The 21,314-nt window shown below is 39.7% G+C and overlaps 1 protein-coding gene across 1 annotated transcript; it reads right to left on the bottom strand.

Moving 5' to 3' along the window:
• Positions 1-1,364: 1,364 nt before the first annotated feature.
• Positions 1,365-20,647, bottom strand: LOC306917752 (uncharacterized protein; the record flags this gene model as incomplete). The annotated part of the gene is made up of 9 exons (XM_079530658.1): positions 20,521-20,647; positions 19,535-19,648; positions 17,975-18,088; positions 15,643-15,756; positions 13,630-13,743; positions 11,094-11,207; positions 5,928-6,041; positions 3,905-4,018; positions 1,365-1,518 (listed from the first exon to the last, which is right to left on the bottom strand). Exons 1-9 carry the CDS (start codon positions 20,598-20,600, stop codon positions 1,365-1,367), a joined length of 1,032 nt encoding a protein of 343 aa, XP_079386784.1. The 5' UTR covers positions 20,601-20,647.
• Between the last annotated feature and the right edge of the window lie 667 nt (positions 20,648-21,314).

Genomic DNA, 21,314 nt, shown 5'->3' with positions numbered 1-21,314 from the left:
AATGTAATCCTGGGCACTACACTTCCTCTGCCAACCTGGGAGAGCAACGGACTGACCTCATGCTTCTATGCATGAGGAGTCCAAGCTGCTTCTTTTCACCTGACAGGGGAGAGTTTCCCCGGTTGGACATAGAGCGTGGAAAGAACACGTTATTCCGACAAGTTCCTTTCCCCTCCATCAGGCCCCCCTGGCTGGCCATTTTTGGTTACCTGTCTAAATCCCTTAAACACCTCCGTTACCCGTTATATTATGCATAGGTGTGGTTTGGGCGTTGCAATAATTAAATCATATTTAACCAATCACCAGTCTTGGCTTTAAGAGATCCCTTTAATAGATCCCTTAACCGTCGCACGTTAGTGCTATATTGCTTCCGCTGCCGCTGTACCCCCCCCCCCCCCCCCCCCCCCGTAGTTCGTAGTTTATATGTAAACTACGAAATTAGGGCTTTCAGAGGGTATATTGTGCGTGTAGATCGTCTCTACAGAACGGTATGAAGCGAAAAGAAAAGTTTTGCAAGTCGGATTAAACCATTTGCTGCGCTGGTGATGCACTGAAGAGCAGGCTGGCACAAATAACTTATTTGACTATACAATTATATAAACATAATGGACACAAGGAAGTGGCAGGCACTCACTTCAGCTGATTATAGGAAAATAACAAAGAGATGCAATATGAATATTGGAGAGATGAAGCGCGCGGTGGCCGCTCTTTACCAAACTAATTTGGCATGGCTAACGGGTGCTTTTAAATGCCACTATCGCTTTCCCAAATGTGTGTGCGGGTAAAGGATGCAACAAAATTGGAGCCCTGGGGCTCCTTGTGTGTGTGCTTTGCTTCCTTCAGGCTGCATTGCCATGTCTGCTTATTATAAGCAACCTTTGACTGCAAGTCCCTTGCAGATAAACTATTGGTAGTTGCTGGCTGATGTTTTTTTTGGGCTTCTAAAGTGTACAGTAGTTGCTTATTTGCGCTTGCTTCCACATTTCTTCACATCAAGGAACCCCAGATTAATATGTAATTGTCCACGGACATCCATCTGAACATATTTTGTGCCTTTTTTATTAAAATGTTTAAAGAATATTCAAAATATTCAAAAATATTTATTCTCAATGTGTTTTTAAATAACAAATGTACAACCTCACAATGTGTTGCTGTGAGCTTGTAGATCAGCTATTTTCCATTTGTGGTTGTTTTCATAGACCTGGTCACTTGTTTCTCTTGCAAAACTGGCAACACAGCAAGAGGAACTTATGCACACACAAACGTGGGCTATATGAAAAAGGTGAATAGAAATAATGTTTGATTTGATTTGACTTGGAGTACACAATTCAGACACCAGATGGAGCTGTTGGTTGTAAAGGAGTTCATGTTTCAATCATCCTTCTGGTCAATTCAAATTCAAACCTTTGATGAGTAGAGTGGTGTCCATCTTTGAAGTCAATAAGTCCATGCATGGACGAGTCACTCTTCATGGAGACACAGCTGGGTACAGGAGACGCTGCTCTGTGATGATCAACCCTGTTACAAAGAGAGGATCAACAGGATTTATAGAGAATCATATCAGGCTTGGCAATTTCATAGTCTAGGAAGTTCTACTCAAACGTGATTATTCTTAGTTGAAACAAAAAACTTATAAAGTTGAACCTAAACATTCAGCTGTAAACATTGACCACAGCTATTTCAGTTATATAAGCAGTGTTGTACCCGAACGCGTTCAAAGAACGATAGTTCACGAACGATAGTTCACGAACGCGTTCCTATTTCGGCTGAACGTGAACTGAACGTACTGTATTTCTGCCTGATGAACTGAACGTACTGTATTTCTGCCTGATGAATGTCATTGTGAACGCATTCATTTCTGCGTGTGTGAACGTCACTTTCTCACGTTCAACTTCGTTCAAAAGTGAGTGAGCCTTCCAGGCGAAACCCCCGCTAAAACACACCCTAACCAGTCCTTAATATCTAGCGGAAAACCCACCAATAAGCCCTTATCCAACACAAATTAACTAATCTTTCTCAAGCCGCACAATTTCACTGGAGCTGCTCTGTAGAAGGAACTTCAGGAGCTGATAATATTGTGGCATTATGGCGACAGCATTATAGCTCTTTATTCAACTGTATTAATAGTGATTTGTTTGTGGATGACTGATATGAACAATGATAATATGGGCATAACAACACATGAGGTGTATCAAGCCATGCAACATTTGTCTGTAAACAAAGCATGTGGGATGGATCAGATCACTGCAGAGCACCTGAAAAATGCTAGTCTGAGACTAGCACCACTTTTATCCATCAGTTTTACTGGCTTTATGATCCACGGTGTATTACCGGACTCAATGCTTTCAGTATTGCTTGTCCCAGTTATTAAAGATAAAGCTGGTAAGGTTAGTAGCCTTGATAATTATAGGCCCATAGCTATAGCCAGCATCATCTCCAAAGTAATGGAAAGAATCCTACTGGATAGAGTAACTGAGTATATCCACTCCTTTGATAACCAGTTTGGTTTTAAACCAAAGCATGGTACTGACCTATGTATTTTTGCTCTCAAGGAAATTGTGAGCAAATACAAGTCTAGTAATTTATCAGTCCTCATGTGTTTTATTGATGCGTCCCGTGGCTTCGATAGGATTAACCATAATAAGCTCTTTATGAAAATGAATCAAAGAGGAGTGCCCGGTTTTATTGTGAGGGTCCTGGCCTACTGGTATTCCCACCAGACCATGCAGGTCAAATGGGGTGGGAGTATATCAGCTCCATTTGGTGTAAGCAATGGCGTGAGGCAAGGGGGAAATTTATCTCCTATCTTATTTAATTTATATATGGATGGTTGTCTGCTCAACTGAGAACCTGTAACACAGGATGCATGGTCGGAGAAACACTAGTAAACCATCTGATGTATGCAGATGACCTGGTGGTCCTCAGTCCCAGTAGTGCTGGTCTACAACAGATGACCTGGTGGTCCTCAGTCCCAGTAGTGCTGGTCTACAACAGATGACCTGGTGGTCCTCAGTCCCAGTAGTGCTGGTCTACAACAGATGACCTGGTGGTCCTCAGTCCCAGTAGTGCTGGTCTACAACAGCTCCTTGATGTTTGCTCTAAATATGGTGTGCAACATGATATAAAATATAATGCTAGCAAAAGCGCTGTTCTAATATGTAGAACTAAAGAGGACAAACGCCTTAACTTTCCTATCTTTAAACTATCAGACAATAGTCTTGAGGTCTGGAATAAGTATAAATATCTTGGCCATTTTATTACGGATCAAATGACAGATGACGATGATATATACAGACAATGTCGGAAGCTGTACGCTCAAGCAAACACTATTGCCCGAAAGTTCTGTCATTGTTCCACTAAAGTGAAAGTGTCCTTGTTCAAGGCATATTGCACACCGCTTTATACTGCACACCTGTGGTCATGTTATAAAAAGTCTAGCATGCACAGGTTGCAAGTTGCATATAATGATGCCATGAGAATACTCCTTAAACAACCCAGAGGGGGCAGTGCTAGCCAGATGTTTGTCACTGCTGGAGTGAGGACTTTTAAAGCACTCCTAAGAAATCTAATGTTTAAGTTTATGAAAAGGCTGGATGTGTCAACAAACAGTATCATTGTAGCGCTTTCAAGCCCCTCAGTGAGCTGTTCACGTTATACATCTAGTTTAAGGGTACACTGGCTAAAATGCCTGTATGTTCTACCTGTGGGTTAAGTTATGTAAGTTTTGTATTTGTTTTACATGCTTTTATGATTTTTATTGCCTGTTGTATGTCTTGTATGTTAACCCCGTGTATGTATCCCTATGGACCTGAGTCTGCTAATAAAGTTGAATTTAATTTAATTTATGGGCTGTCGCAATAATTTAAAAAAAAAACTAAAAAAAACTAAAATGAACTAAAATAACCTTTGATGAGTAGAGTGGTGTCCATCTTTGAAGTCAATAAGTCCATGCATGGACGAGTCACTCTTCATGGAGACACAGCTGGGTACAGGAGACGCTGCTCTGTGATGATCAACCCTGTTACAAAGAGAGGATCAACAGGATTTATAGAGAATCATATCAGGCTTGGCAATTTCATAGTCTAGGAAGTTCTACTCAAACGTGATTATTCTTAGTTGAAAACAAACAAAAAGCTTATAAAGTTAAACCTAAACATTCAGCTGTAAACATTGACCACAGCTATTTCAGTTATATAAGCAGTGTTGTACCCGAACGCGTTCAAAGAACGATGGTTCACGAACGCGTTCCTATTTCGGCTGAACGTGAACTGATTGTACTGCATTTCTGCCTGATGAACTGAACGTACTGTATTTCTGCCTGATGAACGTCATTGTGAACGCGTTCATTTCTGGCGTGTGTGAACGTCACTTTCTCACGTTCAACTTCGTTCAAAAGTGAGTGAGCCTTCCAGGCGAAACCCCCGCTAAAACACACCCTAACCAGTCCTTAATATCTAGCGGAAACCCACCAATAAGCCCTTATCCAACACAAATTAACTAATCTTTCTCAAGCCGCACAATTTCACTGGAGCGCACAGCGTGCATATGCACGCAGACAGCAGACACATACAGTCCTACATGTCCCGACCCAAACACTGAGGAGGTAAAGTAAACTTGTTTATAATGTGCCAAGAAAAATAGACTCCAATTGCTTGTTATGTTTGCGTCGATGAGGTATGTCGTATGTGTCCAACTGTCCATACATGAACGCCTCGTTCGGCCAACAAAATATATCTCCCTCCCTCCACAGAAGCACAGTGATGCCCGATTTATTCTTCGTCGTACACGTGTTCCATGCTGAAAATAGCTGATCTACAAGCTCACAACGTGTTGCGTCCGCAACACGTTGTGAGCTTGTAGGCTGTGGCTGTGAGGCTGTGAGCTTGCAGGCTGTATGAACCCTTCACAATAAAAGCATGCAGCTTTCAAAGTTGGCCCATAATAAAGACAAGGAAAAGGATTAAGAATTCGGTGGCATTTCACATTGCAAAGAGCTATTTTTTTTCCCAAAATGTAAAAATAAATATATATAATAAGGAATTAATTTGGATAATGGTAATGGAGATATTGTAAAAGTTGTCACTTTATTAATCTCCAAGGGTTTTTTATTCAATAAAGTCTGCGGTTCTATATGGCGATGGGCTGTGGCAATAATTCTGGGGAAAAAAACAAAAAAAACTAAAAGGAACTAAAATAGTTACTTTTTTGGAACCATGAACTTTAGTTCAAAATGTTGAATTAGGAACTATGAACTGAACTAGTTCATTTTTAAATTTCTGAACTGTGAACTGAACTAGTTCATAAAATAAATGAACTTTCCCAACACTGTAGATAAGTTATTTAAATTGTCAACTTTCTCACCCTCAATGAAAACAAAACTGAAATCATATATTTTTTTACCACCATCCGACCATAATATCCTTTAGCTCCCTGGGTGTGTTAAGTTCTAACATCCACCCCTTTCCTAGAAATCTTGGTTTTATTTTGATTTTTTCTATCCCACGATTTTGCAACCCATTTTTTCACCCGGTTTCAATTATCTAATGTAATCCTGGCCACTACACTTCCTCTGCCAACCTGGGAGAGCAACGGACTGACCTCATGCTTCCTTCTATGCATGAGGAGTCCAAGCTGCTTCTTTTCACCTGACAGGGGAGAGTTTCCCCGGTCGGACGTAGAGCGTGGAAAGAACACGTTATTCCGACAAGTTCCTTTCCCCTCCATCAGGCCCCCCTGGCTGGCCAGGGGAGGCAGTTTAGAGACCAGGATTACTGCATGTTTTTTTTGTTTCTTATGGGCTATATGAAAAAGGTGAATAAAGTTTGATTTGATTTGACTTGGAGTACACAATTCAGACACCAGATGGAGCTGTTGGTTGTAAAGGAGTTCATGTTTCAATCATTCGTCTGGTCAATTCAAATTCAAACCTTTGATGAGTAGAGTGGTGTCCATCTTTGAAGTCAATAAGTCCATGCATGGACGAGTCACTCTTCATGGAGACACAGCTGGGTACAGGAGACGCTGCTCTGTGATGATCAACCCTGTTACAAAGAGAGGATCAACAGGATTTATAGAGAATCATATCAGGCTTGGCAATTTCATAGTCTAGGAAGTTCTACTCAAACGTGATTATTCTTAGTTGAAAACAAGCAATAATAAACAATTATAAAGTTAAACCTAAACATTCAGCTGTAAACATTGACCACAGCTATTTCAGTTATATAAGCAGTGTTGTACCCGAACTCGTTCAAAGAACGATAGCTCACGAACGCGTTCCTATTTCAGCTGAACGTGAACTGAACGTACTGTATTTCTACCTGTGAACGCGTTCATTTCTGGCGTGTGTGAACGTCACTTTCTCACGTTCAACTTTGTTCAATACCATATTTGTAAAGATATGTGGTCACTTTAAGAATAGTTTCACTGAGATCCTTGACCCTCAAAACATACCGGTAGGTCTAGACACCTTATTTGTTCATTTAAGTGCAATATTGGCTGAGATATATAGTGAAAATAGATTTTTTTGATAATGGCGGCACTAATTTGCATACAAATGGTAGCGGGGACAAAACTTTTTAACATAGTTTATTCAAGTACGAAACAGCAAGAAATATTCCATAATGTGGAGTCAGTTCATTAAGGTCATTCATTAATATTCCATAATGTGGAGTCAGTTCATTAAGGTCATTCATTAATATTCCATAATGTGGAGTCAGTTCATTAAGGTCATTCATTAATATTCCATAATGTGGAGTCAGTTCAAACCCAGTCATTCATTAATATTCCATAATGTGGAGTCAGTTCAAACCCAGTCATTAATATTCCATAATGTGGAGTCAGTTCAAACCCAGTCATTAATATTCCATAATGTGGAGTCAGTTCAAACCCAGTCATTCATTAATATTCCATAATGTGGAGTCAGTTCAAACCCAGTCATTCATTAATATTCCATAATGTGGAGTCAGTTCAAACCCAGTCATTAATATTCCATAATGTGGAGTCAGTTCAAACCCAGTCATTAATATTCCATAATGTGGAGTCAGTTCAAACCCAGTCATTCATTAATATTCCATAATGTGGAGTCAGTTCAAACCCAGTCATTAATATTCCATAATGTGGAGTCAGTTCAAACCCAGTCATTCATTAATATTCCATAATGTGGAGTCAGTTCATTAAGGTCATTCATTAATATTCCATAATGTGGAGTCAGTTCAAACCCAGTCATTCATTAATATTCCATAACGTGGAGTCAGTTCATTAAGGTCATTCATTAATATTCCATAATGTGGAGTCAGTTCAAACCCAGTCATTCATTAATATTCCATAATGTGGAGTCAGTTCATTAAGGTCATTCATTAATATTCCATAATGTGGAGTCAGTTCAAACCCAGTCATTCATTAATATTCCATAATGTGGAGTCAGTTCAAACCCAGTCATTCATTAATATTCCATAATGTGGAGTCAGTTCAAACACAGTCATTCATTAATATTCCATAATGTGGAGTCAGTTCAAACCCAGTCATTCATTAATATTCCATAATGTGGAGTCAGTTCAAACCCAGTCATTCATTAATATTCCATAATGTGGAGTCAGTTCAAACCCAGTCATTCATTAAATATTCCATAATGTGGAGTCAGTTCAAACCCAGTCATTCATTAATTTCATTCTAAAATATAGGCCTATAGCTGATACTGACTGAATATACAATTTTCACAGATTTGAGGTATAGTGCAGACTTTTGGCTATAGAAAGAGCAATTTTCAAGATAGAAAGGTCATCTTGGGCTTAAATTGAAGCTTAATGATATGGGAAGTTTTCTATATACAAGTGAGGCAGTGATATTCACCATAATGTGCTGGAGAATAACCATCTTTGTTGTTATTTGTTAAGCGGACAGTACATATGTGTGTTTCTGGAGATGATGCAGGTCATATTTAAGAATACAATGGTAGATAGCCCCGAAATCCTATTCTGCTACATAGCCCTATGTGTCAGGATACTCCATGCCAAATTCACACTTCCATGTGTATTTATGTATTTTAGTGAATTTTTATTTGCCTTTACACAATTTCGCCAGAGACATACCAAAAAAGGGGATTTGGGGCCCCTGAAACCAAACGGAGGCGAGTTGGGAGTGGTCCCTTCATTTTGAGATGGCCCAAGGTATATGCTAACAGGAAATAATAGTGAAAGCAAGGTAGCAAAAAAATAGTACGAGGGCTTGGCCTAGCTCCCGGACTACCAGGCTAGTAAACGTTAGAAAATACAAACTACTAACTTCTACAGAGCTTTTTATTAGGCTTATTGTAGCCTACAACTGTTGTTAATGGTGTTAATTTAGAACGCCAATGACTCGTCATTCTGTCTGAATCACGTTAACTATAGAGCCATGAATTAAATAAAAATCAATTTGTCTGCACTTATTTTTTACAACTTATAGCAACTCGACTGCTTTTGATTTGGCTCTAAATTAATCGCGCAACTGTTGAGAGCTCAGCGTTTAGGTGCATATATACCCCCATAGATTGATTACTTTATAAACAGAAAAAAGCACAGGAACGTAGCCTACAGTTCAATACAAGGTCTGCTAAGAGGATTGTATAACCCAAGAAAGCACTATGGCTTGTTTCCATTAGGGTAAATGGGGTCCTTCATATTAAATTCATCTGAACATTAAAGACACAACATTTGTCACCACAACAATATCATTATTGCAATGTGTATTTAATATACAGTACAAATTGCAACAATGCTATTGTTGTGGTGGCTAGCTGCTGGTGAAGTTTAAATAATAGTGCCACCTCATAATTGTAAAGCGCATTTTCAAATTATTGAATTAATGAATTTGTGTTTATTATGTACTTGGTTAGGTTAGTTATAATATAAGCATAATGATGTCAGAAAAAAGGGGGGAAAAATAATATTAGGATCCGTTAAGGGAACCGTTGTGAACCGGAACCGTTAAGAGGGATCTGTTAGGAACCAGAACCGTTAAGAGGGATCCGGTAAGGATCCGGAACCGTTCAAATCCTAACGAATCCCAACCCTAGTTGTGAGCTTGTAGGCTGTGGCTGTGAGGCTGTGAGCTTGCAGGCTGTATGAACTGAGACCCTTCACAATAAAAGCATGCAGCTTTCACAAGTTGGCCCATAATAAAGACAAGGAAAAGGATTAAGAATTCGGTGGCATTTCACATTGCAAAGAGCTATTTTTTTTTCTCCCAAAATGTAAAAAAAATATATATAATAAGGAATTAATTTGGATAATGGTAATGGAGATATTGTAAAAGTTGTCACTTTATTAATCCCCAAGGGTTTTTTATTCAATAAAGTCTGCGGTTATATGGCTATGGGCTGTGGCAATAATTTTGAAAAAACAAAAAAACAAAAATAATAACGAAAAAGAACTAAAATAGTTGAACTTTAGTTCAAAATGTTGAATTAGGAACTATGAACTGAACTAGTTCCTTTTGAAATTTCTGAACTGTGAACTGAACTAGTTTCTCACCCTCAATGAAAACAAAACTGAAATCATATTTTTTTTACCACCATCCGACCATAATATCCTTTAGCTCCCTGGGTGTGTTAAATTCTAACATCCACCCCTTTCCTAGAAATCTTGGTTCTATTTTTTTCAAAATTTTTATCCCACGATTTTGCAACCCATTTTTTCACCCGGTGTCAATTATCTAATGTAATCCTGGGCACTACACTTCCTCTGCCAACCTGGGAGAGCAACGGACTGACCTCATGCTTCTATGCATGAGGAGTCCAAGCTGCTTCTTTTCACCTGACAGGGGAGAGTTTCCCCGGTTGGACATAGAGCGTGGAAAGAACACGTTATTCCGACAAGTTCCTTTCCCCTCCATCAGGCCCCCCTGGCTGGCCATTTTTGGTTACCTGTCTAAATCCCTTAAACACCTCCGTTACCCGTTATATTATGCATAGGTGTGGTTTGGGCGTTGCAATAATTAAATCATATTTAACCAATCACCAGTCTTGGCTTTAAGAGATCCCTTTAATAGATCCCTTAACCGTCGCACGTTAGTGCTATATTGCTTCCGCTGCCGCTGTACCCCCCCCCCCCCCCCCCCCCCGTAGTTCGTAGTTTATATGTAAACTACGAAATTAGGGCTTTCAGAGGGTATATTGTGCGTGTAGATCGTCTCTACAGAACGGTATGAAGCGAAAAGAAAAGTTTTGCAAGTCGGATTAAACCATTTGCTGCGCTGGTGATGCACTGAAGAGCAGGCTGGCACAAATAACTTATTTGACTATACAATTATATAAACATAATGGACACAAGGAAGTGGCAGGCACTCACTTCAGCTGATTATAGGAAAATAACAAAGAGATGCAATATGAATATTGGAGAGATGAAGCGCGCGGTGGCCGCTCTTTACCAAACTAATTTGGCATGGCTAACGGGTGCTTTTAAATGCCACTATCGCTTTCCCAAATGTGTGTGCGGGTAAAGGATGCAACAAAATTGGAGCCCTGGGGCTCCTTGTGTGTGTGCTTTGCTTCCTTCAGGCTGCATTGCCATGTCTGCTTATTATAAGCAACCTTTGACTGCAAGTCCCTTGCAGATAAACTATTGGTAGTTGCTGGCTGATGTTTTTGTTGGGCTTGATTCTAAAGTGTACAGTAGTTGCTTATTTGGGCTTGCTTCCACATTTCTTCACATCAAGGAACCCCAGATTAATATGTAATTGTCCACGGACATCCATCTGAACATTTTGTGCCTTTTTTATTAAAATGTTTAAAGAATATTAAAAATATTTCGATTTATTCTCAATGTGTTTTTAAATAACAAATGTACAACCTCACAATGTGTTGCTGTGAGCTTGTAGATCAGCTATTTTCCATTTGTGGTTGTTTTCATAGACCTGGTCACTTGTTTCTCTTGCAAAACTGGCAACACAGCAAGAGGAACTTATGCACACACAAACGTGGGCTATATGAAAAAGGTGAATAGAAATAATGTTTGATTTGATTTGACTTGGAGTACACAATTCAGACACCAGATGGAGCTGTTGGTTGTAAAGGAGTTCATGTTTCAATCATCCTTCTGGTCAATTCAAATTCAAACCTTTGATGAGTAGAGTGGTGTCCATCTTTGAAGTCAATAAGTCCATGCATGGACGAGTCACTCTTCATGGAGACACAGCTGGGTACAGGAGACGCTGCTCTGTGATGATCAACCCTGTTACAAAGAGAGGATCAATAGGATTTATAGAGAATCATATCAGGCTTGGCAATTTCATAGTCTAGGAAGTTCTACTCAAACGTGATTATTCTTAGTTGAAAACAAGCAATAATAAACAATTATAAAGTTAAACCTAAACATTCAGCTGTAAACATTGACCACAGCTATTTCAGTTATATAAGCAGTGTTGTACCCGAACGCGTTCAAAGAACGATAGTTCACGAACGCGTTCCTATTTCGGCTGAACGTGAACTGAACGTACTGTATTTCTGCCTGATGAACTGAACGTACTGTATTTCTGCCTGATGAACGTCATTGTGAACGCATTCATTTCTGCGTGTGTGAACGTCACTTTCTCACGTTCAACTTCGTTCAAAAGTGAGTGAGCCTTCCAGGCGAAACCCCCGCTAAAACACACCCTAACCAGTCCTTAATATCTAGCGGAAAACCCACCAATAAGCCCTTATCCAACACAAATTAACTAATCTTTCTCAAGCCGCACAATTTCACTGGAGCTGCTCTGTAGAAGGAACTTCAGGAGCTGATAATATTGTGGCATTATGGCGACAGCATTATAGCTCTTTATTAAACTGTATTAATAGTGATTTGTTTGTGGATGACTGATATGAACAATGATAATATGGGCATAACAACACATGAGGTGTATCAAGCCATGCAACATTTGTCTGTAAACAAAGCATGTGGGATGGATCAGATCACTGCAGAGCACCTGAAAAATACTAGTCTGAGACTAGCACCACTTTTATCTATCAGTTTTACTGGCTTTATGATCCACGGTGTATTACTGGACTCAATGCTTTCAGTATTGCTTGTCCCAGTTATTAAAGATAAAGCTGGTAAGGTTAGTAGCCTTGATAATTATAGGCCCATAGCTATAGCCAGCATCATCTCCAAAGTAATGGAAAGAATCCTACTGGATAGAGTAACTGAGTATATCCACTCCTTTGATAACCAGTTTGGTTTTAAACCAAAGCATGGTACTGACCTATGTATTTTTGCTCTCAAGGAAATTGTGAGCAAATACAAGTCTAGTAATTTATCAGTCCTCATGTGTTTTATTGATGCGTCCCGTGCCTTCGATAGGATTAACCATAATAAGCTCTTTATGAAAATGAATCAAAGAGGAGTGCCCGGTTTTATTGTGAGGGTCCTGGCCTACTGGTATGCCCACCAGACCATGCAGGTCAAATGGGGTGGGAGTATATCAGCTCCATTTGGTGTAAGCAATGGCGTGAGGCAAGGGGGAAATTTATCTCCTATCTTATTTAATTTATATATGGATGGTTGTCTGCTCAACTGAGAACCTGTAACACAGGATGCATGGTCGGAGAAACACTAGTAAACCATCTGATGTATGCAGATGACCTGGTGGTCCTCAGTCCCAGTAGTGCTGGTCTACAACAGATGACCTGGTGGGCCTCAGTCCCAGTAGTGCTGGTCTACAACAGATGACCTGGTGGTCCTCAGTCCCAGTAGTGCTGGTCTACAACAGATGACCTGGTGGTCCTCAGTCCCAGTAGTGCTGGTCTACAACAGATGACCTGGTGGTCCTCAGTCCCAGTAGTGCTGGTCTACAACAGCTCCTTGATGTTTGCTCTAAATATGGTGTGCAACATGATATAAAATATAATGCTAGCAAAAGCGCTGTTCTAATATGTAGAACTAAAGAGGACAAACGCCTTAACTTTCCTATCTTTAAACTATCAGACAATAGTCTTGAGGTCTGGAATAAGTATAAATATCTTGGCCATTTTATTACGGATCAAATGACAGATGATGATGATATATACAGACAATGTCGGAAGCTGTACGCTCAAACACTATTGCCCGAAAGTTCTGTCATTGTTCCACTAAAGTGAAAGTGTCCTTGTTCAAGGCATATTGCACACCGCTTTATACTGCACACATGTGGTCATGTTATAAAAAGTCTAGCATGCACAGGTTGCAAGTTGCATATAATGATGCCATGAGAATACTCCTTAAACAACCCAGAGGGGGCAGTGCTAGCCAGATGTTTGTCACTGCTGGAGTGAGGACTTTTAAAGCACTCCTAAGAAATCTAATGTTTAAGTTTATGAAAAGGCTGGATGTGTCAACAAACAGTATCATTGTAGCGCTTTCAAGTCCCTCAGTGAGCTGTTCACGTTATACATCTAGTTTAAGGGTACACTGGCTAAAATGCCTGTATGTTCTACCTGTGGGTTAAGTTATGTAAGTTTTGTATTTGTTTTACATGCTTTTATGATTTGTATTGCCTGTTGTATGTCTTGTATGTTAACCCCGTGTATGTATCCCTATGGACCTGAGTCTGCTAATAAAGTTGAATTTAATTTAATTCATGGGCTGTCGCAATAATTTAAAAAAAAAACTAAAAAAAACTAAAAGGAACTAAAATAACCTTTGATGAGTAGAGTGGTGTCCATCTTTGAAGTCAATAAGTCCATGCATGGACGAGTCACTCTTCATGGAGACACAGCTGGGTACAGGAGACGCTGCTCTGTGATGATCAACCCTGTTACAAAGAGAGGATCAACAGGATTTATAGAGAATCATATCAGGCTTGGCAATTTCATAGTCTAGGAAGTTCTACTCAAACGTGATTATTCTTAGTTGAAAACAAACAAAAAGCTTATAAAGTTAAACCTAAACATTCAGCTGTAAACATTGACCACAGCTATTTCAGTTATATAAGCAGTGTTGTACCCGAACGCGTTCAAAGAACGATGGTTCACGAACGCGTTCCTATTTCGGCTGAACGTGAACTGAACGTACTGTATTTCTGCCTGATGAACTGAACGTACTGTATTTCTGCCTGATGAACGTCATTGTGAACGCGTTCATTTCTGGCGTGTGTGAACGTCACTTTCTCACGTTCAACTTCGTTCAAAAGTGAGTGAGCCTTCCAGGCGAAACCCCCGCTAAAACACACCCTAACTAGTCCTTAATATCTAGCGGAAAACCCACCAATAAGCCCTTATCCAACACAAATTAACTAATCTTTCTCAAGCCGCACAATTTCACTGGAGCGCACAGCGTGCATATGCACGCAGACAGCAGACACATACAGTCCTACATGTCCCGACACAAACACTGAGGAGGTAAAGTAAACTTGTTTATAATGTGCCAAGAAAAATAGACTCCAATTGCTTGTTATGTTTGCGTCGATGAGGTATGTCGTATGTGTCCAACTGTCCACACATGATCGCCTCGTTCGGCCAACAAAATATATCTCCCTCCCTCCACAGAAGCGCAGTGATGCCCGATTTATTCTTCGTCGTACACGTGTTCCATGCTGAAAATAGCTGATCTACAAGCTCACAACATGTTGCGGTGAGCTTGTAGGCTGTGGCTGTGAGGCTGTGAGCTTGCAGGCTGTATGAACCCTTCACAATAAAAGCATGCAGCTATCAAAGTTGGCCCATAATAAAGACAAGGAAAAGGATTAAGAATTCGGTGGCATTTCACATTGCAAAGAGCTATTTTTTTTCCAAAAATGTAAAAATAAATATATATAATAAGGAATTAATTTGGATAATGGTAATGGAGATATTGTAAAAGTTGTCACTTTATTAATCTCCAAGGGTTTTTTATTCAATAAAGTCTGCGGTTCTATATGGCGATGGGCTGTGGCAATAATTTTGGGGGAAAAAACAAAAAACAAAAAATAACTAAAATAGTTCATTTTTTGGAACCATGAACTTTAGTTCAAAATGTTGAATTAGGAACTATGAACTGAACTAGTTCATTTTTAAATTTCTGAACTGTGAGCTGAACTAGTTCATAAAATAAATGAACTTTCCCAACACTGTAGATAAGTTATTTAAATTGTCAACTTTCTCACCCTCAATGAAAACAAAACTGAAATCATATATTTGTTTACCACCATCCGACCATAATATCCTTTAGCTCCCTGGGTGTGTTAAGTTCTAACATCCACCCCTTTCCTAGAAATCTTGGGTTTTATTTCTTTCTAAATTTTTATCCCACGATTTTGCAACCCATTTTTTCACCCGGTTTCAATTATCTAATGTAATCCTGGGCACTACACTTCCTCTGCCAGCCTGGGAGAGCAACGGACTGACCTCATGCTTCCTTCTATGCATGAGGAGTCCAAGCTGCTTCTTTTCACCTGACAGGGGAGAGTTTCCCCGGTCGGACGTATAGCGTGGAAGGAACACTTTATTCCGACAAGTTCCTTTCCCCTCCATCAGGCCCCCCTGGCTGGCCAGGGGGAGGCAGTTTAGAGACCAGGATTACTGCATGTTTTTTTGTTTCTTATGGGCTATATGAAAAAGGTGAATAAAGTTTGATTTGATTTGACTTGGAGTACACAATTCAGACACCAGATGGAGCTGTTGGTTGTAAAGGAGTTCATGTTTCAATCATCCATCTGGTCAATTCAAATTCAAACCTTTGATGAGTAGAGTGGTGTCCATCTTTGAAGTCAATAAGTCCATGCATGGACGAGTCACTCTTCATGGAGACACAGCTGGGTACAGGAGACACTGCTCTGTGATGATCAACCCTGTTACAAAGAGAGGATCAACAGGATTTATAGAGAATCATATCAGGTTTGGCAATTTCATAGTCTAGGTCTAGGAAGTTCTACTCAAACGTGATTATTCTTAGTTGAAAACAAACAAAAAGCTTATAAAGTTAAACCTAAACATTCAGCTGTAAACATTGACCACAGCTATTTCAGTTATATAAGCAGTGTTGTACCCGAACGCGTTCAAAGAACGATAGTTCACGAACGCATTCCTATTTCGGCTGAACGTGAACTGAACGTACTGTATTTCTGCCTGATGAACGTCATTGTGAACACATTAATTTCTGCGTGTGTGAACGTCACTTTCTCACGTTCAACTTCGTTCAAAAGTGAGTGAGCCTTCCAGGCGAAACCCCCGCTAAAACACACCCTAACCAGTCCTTAATATCTAGCGGAAAACCCACCAATAAGCCCTTATCCAACACAAATTAACTAATCTTTCTCAAGCCGCACAATTTCACTGGAGCTGCTCTGTAGAAGGAACTTCAGGAACCGATAATATTGTGGCATTATGGCGACAGCATTATAGCTCTTTATTCAACTGTATTAATAGTGATTTGTTTGTGGATGACTGATATGAACAATGATAATATGGGCATAACAACACATGAGGTGTATCAAGCCATGCAACATTTGTCTGTAAACAAAGCATGTGGGATGGATCAGATCACTGCAGAGCACCTGAAAAATGCTAGTCTGAGACTAGCACCACTTTTATCTATCAGTTTTACTGGCTTTATGATCCACGGTGTATTATCGGACTCAATGCTTTCAGTATTGCTTGTCCCAGTTATTAAAGATAAAGCTGGTAAGGTTAGTAGCCTTGATAATTATAGGCCCATAGCTATAGCCAGCATCATCTCCAAAGTAATGGAAATAATCCTACTGGATAGAGTAACTGAGTATATCCACTCATTTGATAACCAGTTTGGTTTTAAACCAAAGCATGGTACTGACCTATGTATTTTTGCTCTCAAGGAAATTGTGAGCAAATACAAGTCTAGTAATTCATCAGTCCTCATGTGTTTTATTGATGCGTCCTGTGCCTTCGATAGGATTAACCATAATCAACTCTTTATGAAAATGAAGCAAAGAGGAGTGCCCGGTTTTATTGTGAGGTTCCTGGCCTATTGGTATGCCCACCAGACCATGCAGGTCAAATGGGGTGGGAGTATATCAGCTCCATTTGGTGTAAGCAATGGCGTGAGGCAAGGGGGAAATTTATCTCCTATCTTATTTAATTTATATATGGATGGTTTGTCTGCTCAACTGAGAACCTGTAACACAGGATGCATGGTCGGAGAAACACTAGTAAACCATCCGATGTATGCAGATGACCTGGTGGTCCTCAGTCCCAGTAGTGCTGGTCTACAACAGCTCCTTGATGTTTGTTCTAAATATGGTGTGCAACATGATATCAAATATAATGCTAGCAAAAGCGCTGTTCTAATATGTAGAACTAAAGAGGACAAACGCCTTAACTTTCCTATCTTTAAACTATCAGACAATAATCTTGAGGTCTGGAATAAGTATAAATATCTTGGCCATTTTATTACGGATCAAATGACAGATGACGATGATATATACAGACAATGTCGGAAGCTGTACGCTCAAGCAAACACTATTGCCCGAAAGTTCTGTCATTGTTCCACTAAAGTGAAAGTGTCCTTGTTCAAGGCATATTGCACACCGCTTTATACTGCACACCTGTGGTCATGTTATAAAAAGTCTAGCATGCACAGGTTGCAAGTTGCATATAATGATGCCATGAGAATACTCCTTAAACAACCCAGAGGGGGCAGTGCTAGCCAGATGTTTGTCACTGCTGGAGTGAGGACTTTTAAAGCACTCCTAAGAAATCTAATGTTTAAGTTTATGAAAAGGCTGGATGTGTCAACAAACAGTATCATTGTAGCGCTTTCAAGCCCCTCAGTGAGCTGTTCACGTTATACATCTAGTTTAAGGATACACTGGCTAAAATGCCTGTATGTTCTACCTGTGGGTTAAGTTATGTAAGTTTTGTATTTGTTTTACATGCTTTTATGATTTTTATTGCCTGTTGTATCTCTTGTATGTTAACCCCGTGTATGTATCCCTATGGACCTGAGTCTGCTAATAAAGTTGAATTTAATTTAAGGGCTGTGGCAATAATAAAAAATAAAACTAAAAAAAAACTAAAAGGAACTAAAATAACCTTTGATGAGTAGAGTGGTGTCCATCTTTGAAGTCAATAAGTCCATGCATGGACGAGTCACTCTTCATGGAGACACAGCTGGGTACAGGAGACGCTGCTCTGTGATGATCAACCCTGTTACAAAGAGAGGATCAACAGGATTTATAGAGAATCATATCAGGCTTGGCAATTTCATAGTCTAGGAAGTTCTACTCAAACGTGATTATTCTTAGTTGAAAACAAACAAAAAGCTTATAAAGTTAAACCTAAACATTCAGCTGTAAACATTGACCACAGCTATTTCAGTTATATAAGCAGTGTTGTACCCGAACGCGTTCAAAGAACGATAGTTCACGAACGCGTTCCTATTTCGGCTGAACGTGAACTGAACGTACTGTATTTCTGCCTGATGAACTGAACGTACACGTGTTCCATGCTGAAAATAGCTGATCTACAAGCTCAACGCGTTGCGTCCGCAACGCGTTGTGAGCTTGTAGGCTGTGGCTGTGAGGCTGTGAGCTTGCAGGCTGTATGAACTGAGACCCTTCACAATAAAAGCATGGAGCTTTCACAAGTTGGCCCATAATAAAGACAAGGAAAAGGATTAAGAATTTGGTCACATTTCACATTGGAAAGAGCTATTTTTTTTCCCAAAATGTAAAAATAAATATATATAATAAGGAATTAATTTGGATAATGGTAATGGAGATATTGTAAAAGTTGTCACTTTATTAATCTCCAAGGGTTTTTTTATTCAATAAAGTCTGCGGTTCTATATGGCGATGGGCTGTGGCAATAATTTTGGAAAAGAAAACAAAAAAAACGAAAAATAACTAAAATAGTTCATTTTTTGGAACCATGAACTTTAGTTCAAAATGTTGAATTAGGAACTATGAACTGAACTAGTTCATTTTTAAATTTCTGAACTGTGAACTGAACTAGTTCATAAAATAAATGAACTTTCCCAACACTGTATATAAGTTATTTAAATTGTCAACTTTCTCACCCTCAATGAAAACAAAACTGAAATCATATATTTTTTTACCACCATCCGACCATAATATCCTTTAGCTCCCTGGGTGTGTTAAGTTCTAACATCCACCCCTTTCCTAGAAATCTTGGTTTTATTTTGATTTTTTTCTAAATTTTGATCCCACGATTTTGCAACCCATTTTTTCACCCGGTTTAAATTATCTAATGTAATCCTGGCCACTACACTTCCTCTGCCAACCTGGGAGAGCAACGGACTGACCTCATGCTTCCTTCTATGCATGAGGAGTCCAAGCTGCTTCTTTTCACCTGACAGGGGAGAGTTTCCCCGGTCGGACGTAGAGCGTGGAAAGAACACGTTATTCCGACAAGTTCCTTTCCCCTCCATCAGGCCCCCCTGGCTGGCCAGGGGAGGCAGTTTAGAGACCAGGATTACTGCATGTTTTTTTTGTTTCTTATGGGCTATATGAAAAAGGTGAATAAAGTTTGATTTGATTTGACTTGGAGTACACAATTCAGACACCAGATGGAGCTGTTGGTTGTAAAGGAGTTCATGTTTCAATCATTCGTCTGGTCAATTCAAATTCAAACCTTTGATGAGTAGAGTGGTGTCCATCTTTGAAGTCAATAAGTCCATGCATGGACGAGTCACTCTTCATGGAGACACAGCTGGGTACAGGAGACGCTGCTCTGTGATGATCAACCCTGTTACAAAGAGAGGATCAACAGGATTTATAGAGAATCATATCAGGCTTGGCAATTTCATAGTCTAGGAAGTTCTACTCAAACGTGATTATTCTTAGTTGAAAACAAGCAAAAAGCTTATAAAGTTAAACCTAAACATTCAGCTGTAAACATTGACCACAGCTATTTCAGTTATATAAGCAGTGTTGTACCCGAATCATCAAAGAACGATAGTTCACGAACGCGTTCCTATTTCGGCTGAGCGTGAACTGAACGTACTGTATTTCTGCCTGATGAACTGAACGTACTGTATTTCTGCCTGATGAACGTCATTGTGAACTCGTTCATTTCTGGCGTGTGTGAACGTCACTTTCTCACGTTCAACTTCGTTCAAAAGTGAGTGTGTTAAGTTTTAACATCCACCCCTTTCCTAGAAATCTTGATTTATTTATTTTCTAAATTTGTATCCCACGATTTTGCAACCCATTTTTTCACCCGTGTCAATTATCTAATGTAATCCTGGGCACTACACTTCCTCTGCCAACCTGGGAGAGCAACAGACTGACCTCATGCTTCCTTCTATGCATGAGGAGTCAAGCTGCTTCTTTTCACCTGACACCGCTGCACGATGGAGTAGATTAATTATGCTTCAGTGTATTTTGCAGGAACAGAGCAACACCGCTGCACGATGGAGTAGATTAATTATGCTTCAGTGTATTTTGCAGGAACAGAGCAACACCGCTGCACGGTGGAGTAGATTAATTATGCTTCAGTGTATTTTGCAGGAACAGAGCGGTGCGTCTGCGATAAGGTGGTTGAAAGCAGCGTCGCGCTAGATCGGTAACGACACGCACGCATCTGTAAACACGCACGAGAAACGAGTAAATTCAAACCTTTCATCGGTTGGGTCGTCTCCGTCACTAGAGATCAACGATGACATGCCAGAAGCAGAACTCCCACTCATTTTCTCCATAGAGATATTGTATTATCAGCTACAGTAAAATGTCCTAAACAATCCAGTATTATCAGCTACAGTAAAATGTCCTAAACAATCCAGTATTTAGAAAGAGAACTTGACGTCACACCATTAGACCTATCCCAAGTCCCTCCCCAAACTGCTATGGTCCAATCACAGCTAAGCATAACATGGGTTAGACAAACCTCTCCACCAATAGTTTTACTATATGACAAAACATTGTTTTAAAAAAAGAAATGCCACACACACATTTTTCCAGTGTATACGGCAGGCCTTGTTGTATTTGGAAGAGATTTTGAAGGTCTGGTTTAAAAAATGAACCAGTATTTAATGTGTAAAATTCATGATATTTACATTGGAATGAATGAGCCTGGCTGGAAAGTGTCCAAGTGGGAGAGGCCGGGTCTTAGCTATAGGTTTTCCGATTCTTGTGAATGGAATCAAATGTGTTATGAGTTAATTTATCAGGTCGCTGGTTGGCTTGATTCCAGCCTTCAAACTCTTAATATAAGGATGTTTTGAAATGTTTGTGCAGTATGTTGCGTGTTGTTCTATGTCTCAAAGGTGGACCACAATGGAAACAAGCTACGGCTTTTTAGTTTAGTGTATAGTCCACGTTGGTGTTTTCCTAATGAATCACAGTGTTGTGATTTGTTTTAAACTGCTAATAAAGTACTCTATCTATCTATCTATCTATCTATCTATGTAGCA

Source organism: Electrona antarctica (assembly GCF_951216825.1).
Source record: "Electrona antarctica genome assembly, contig: scaffold_47, whole genome shotgun sequence".
Lineage (NCBI taxonomy): Eukaryota > Metazoa > Chordata > Actinopteri > Myctophiformes > Myctophidae > Electrona > Electrona antarctica.
Note: the sequence above shows the minus strand (reverse complement) of the source record. Positions and strands in the feature narration are given on the sequence as shown.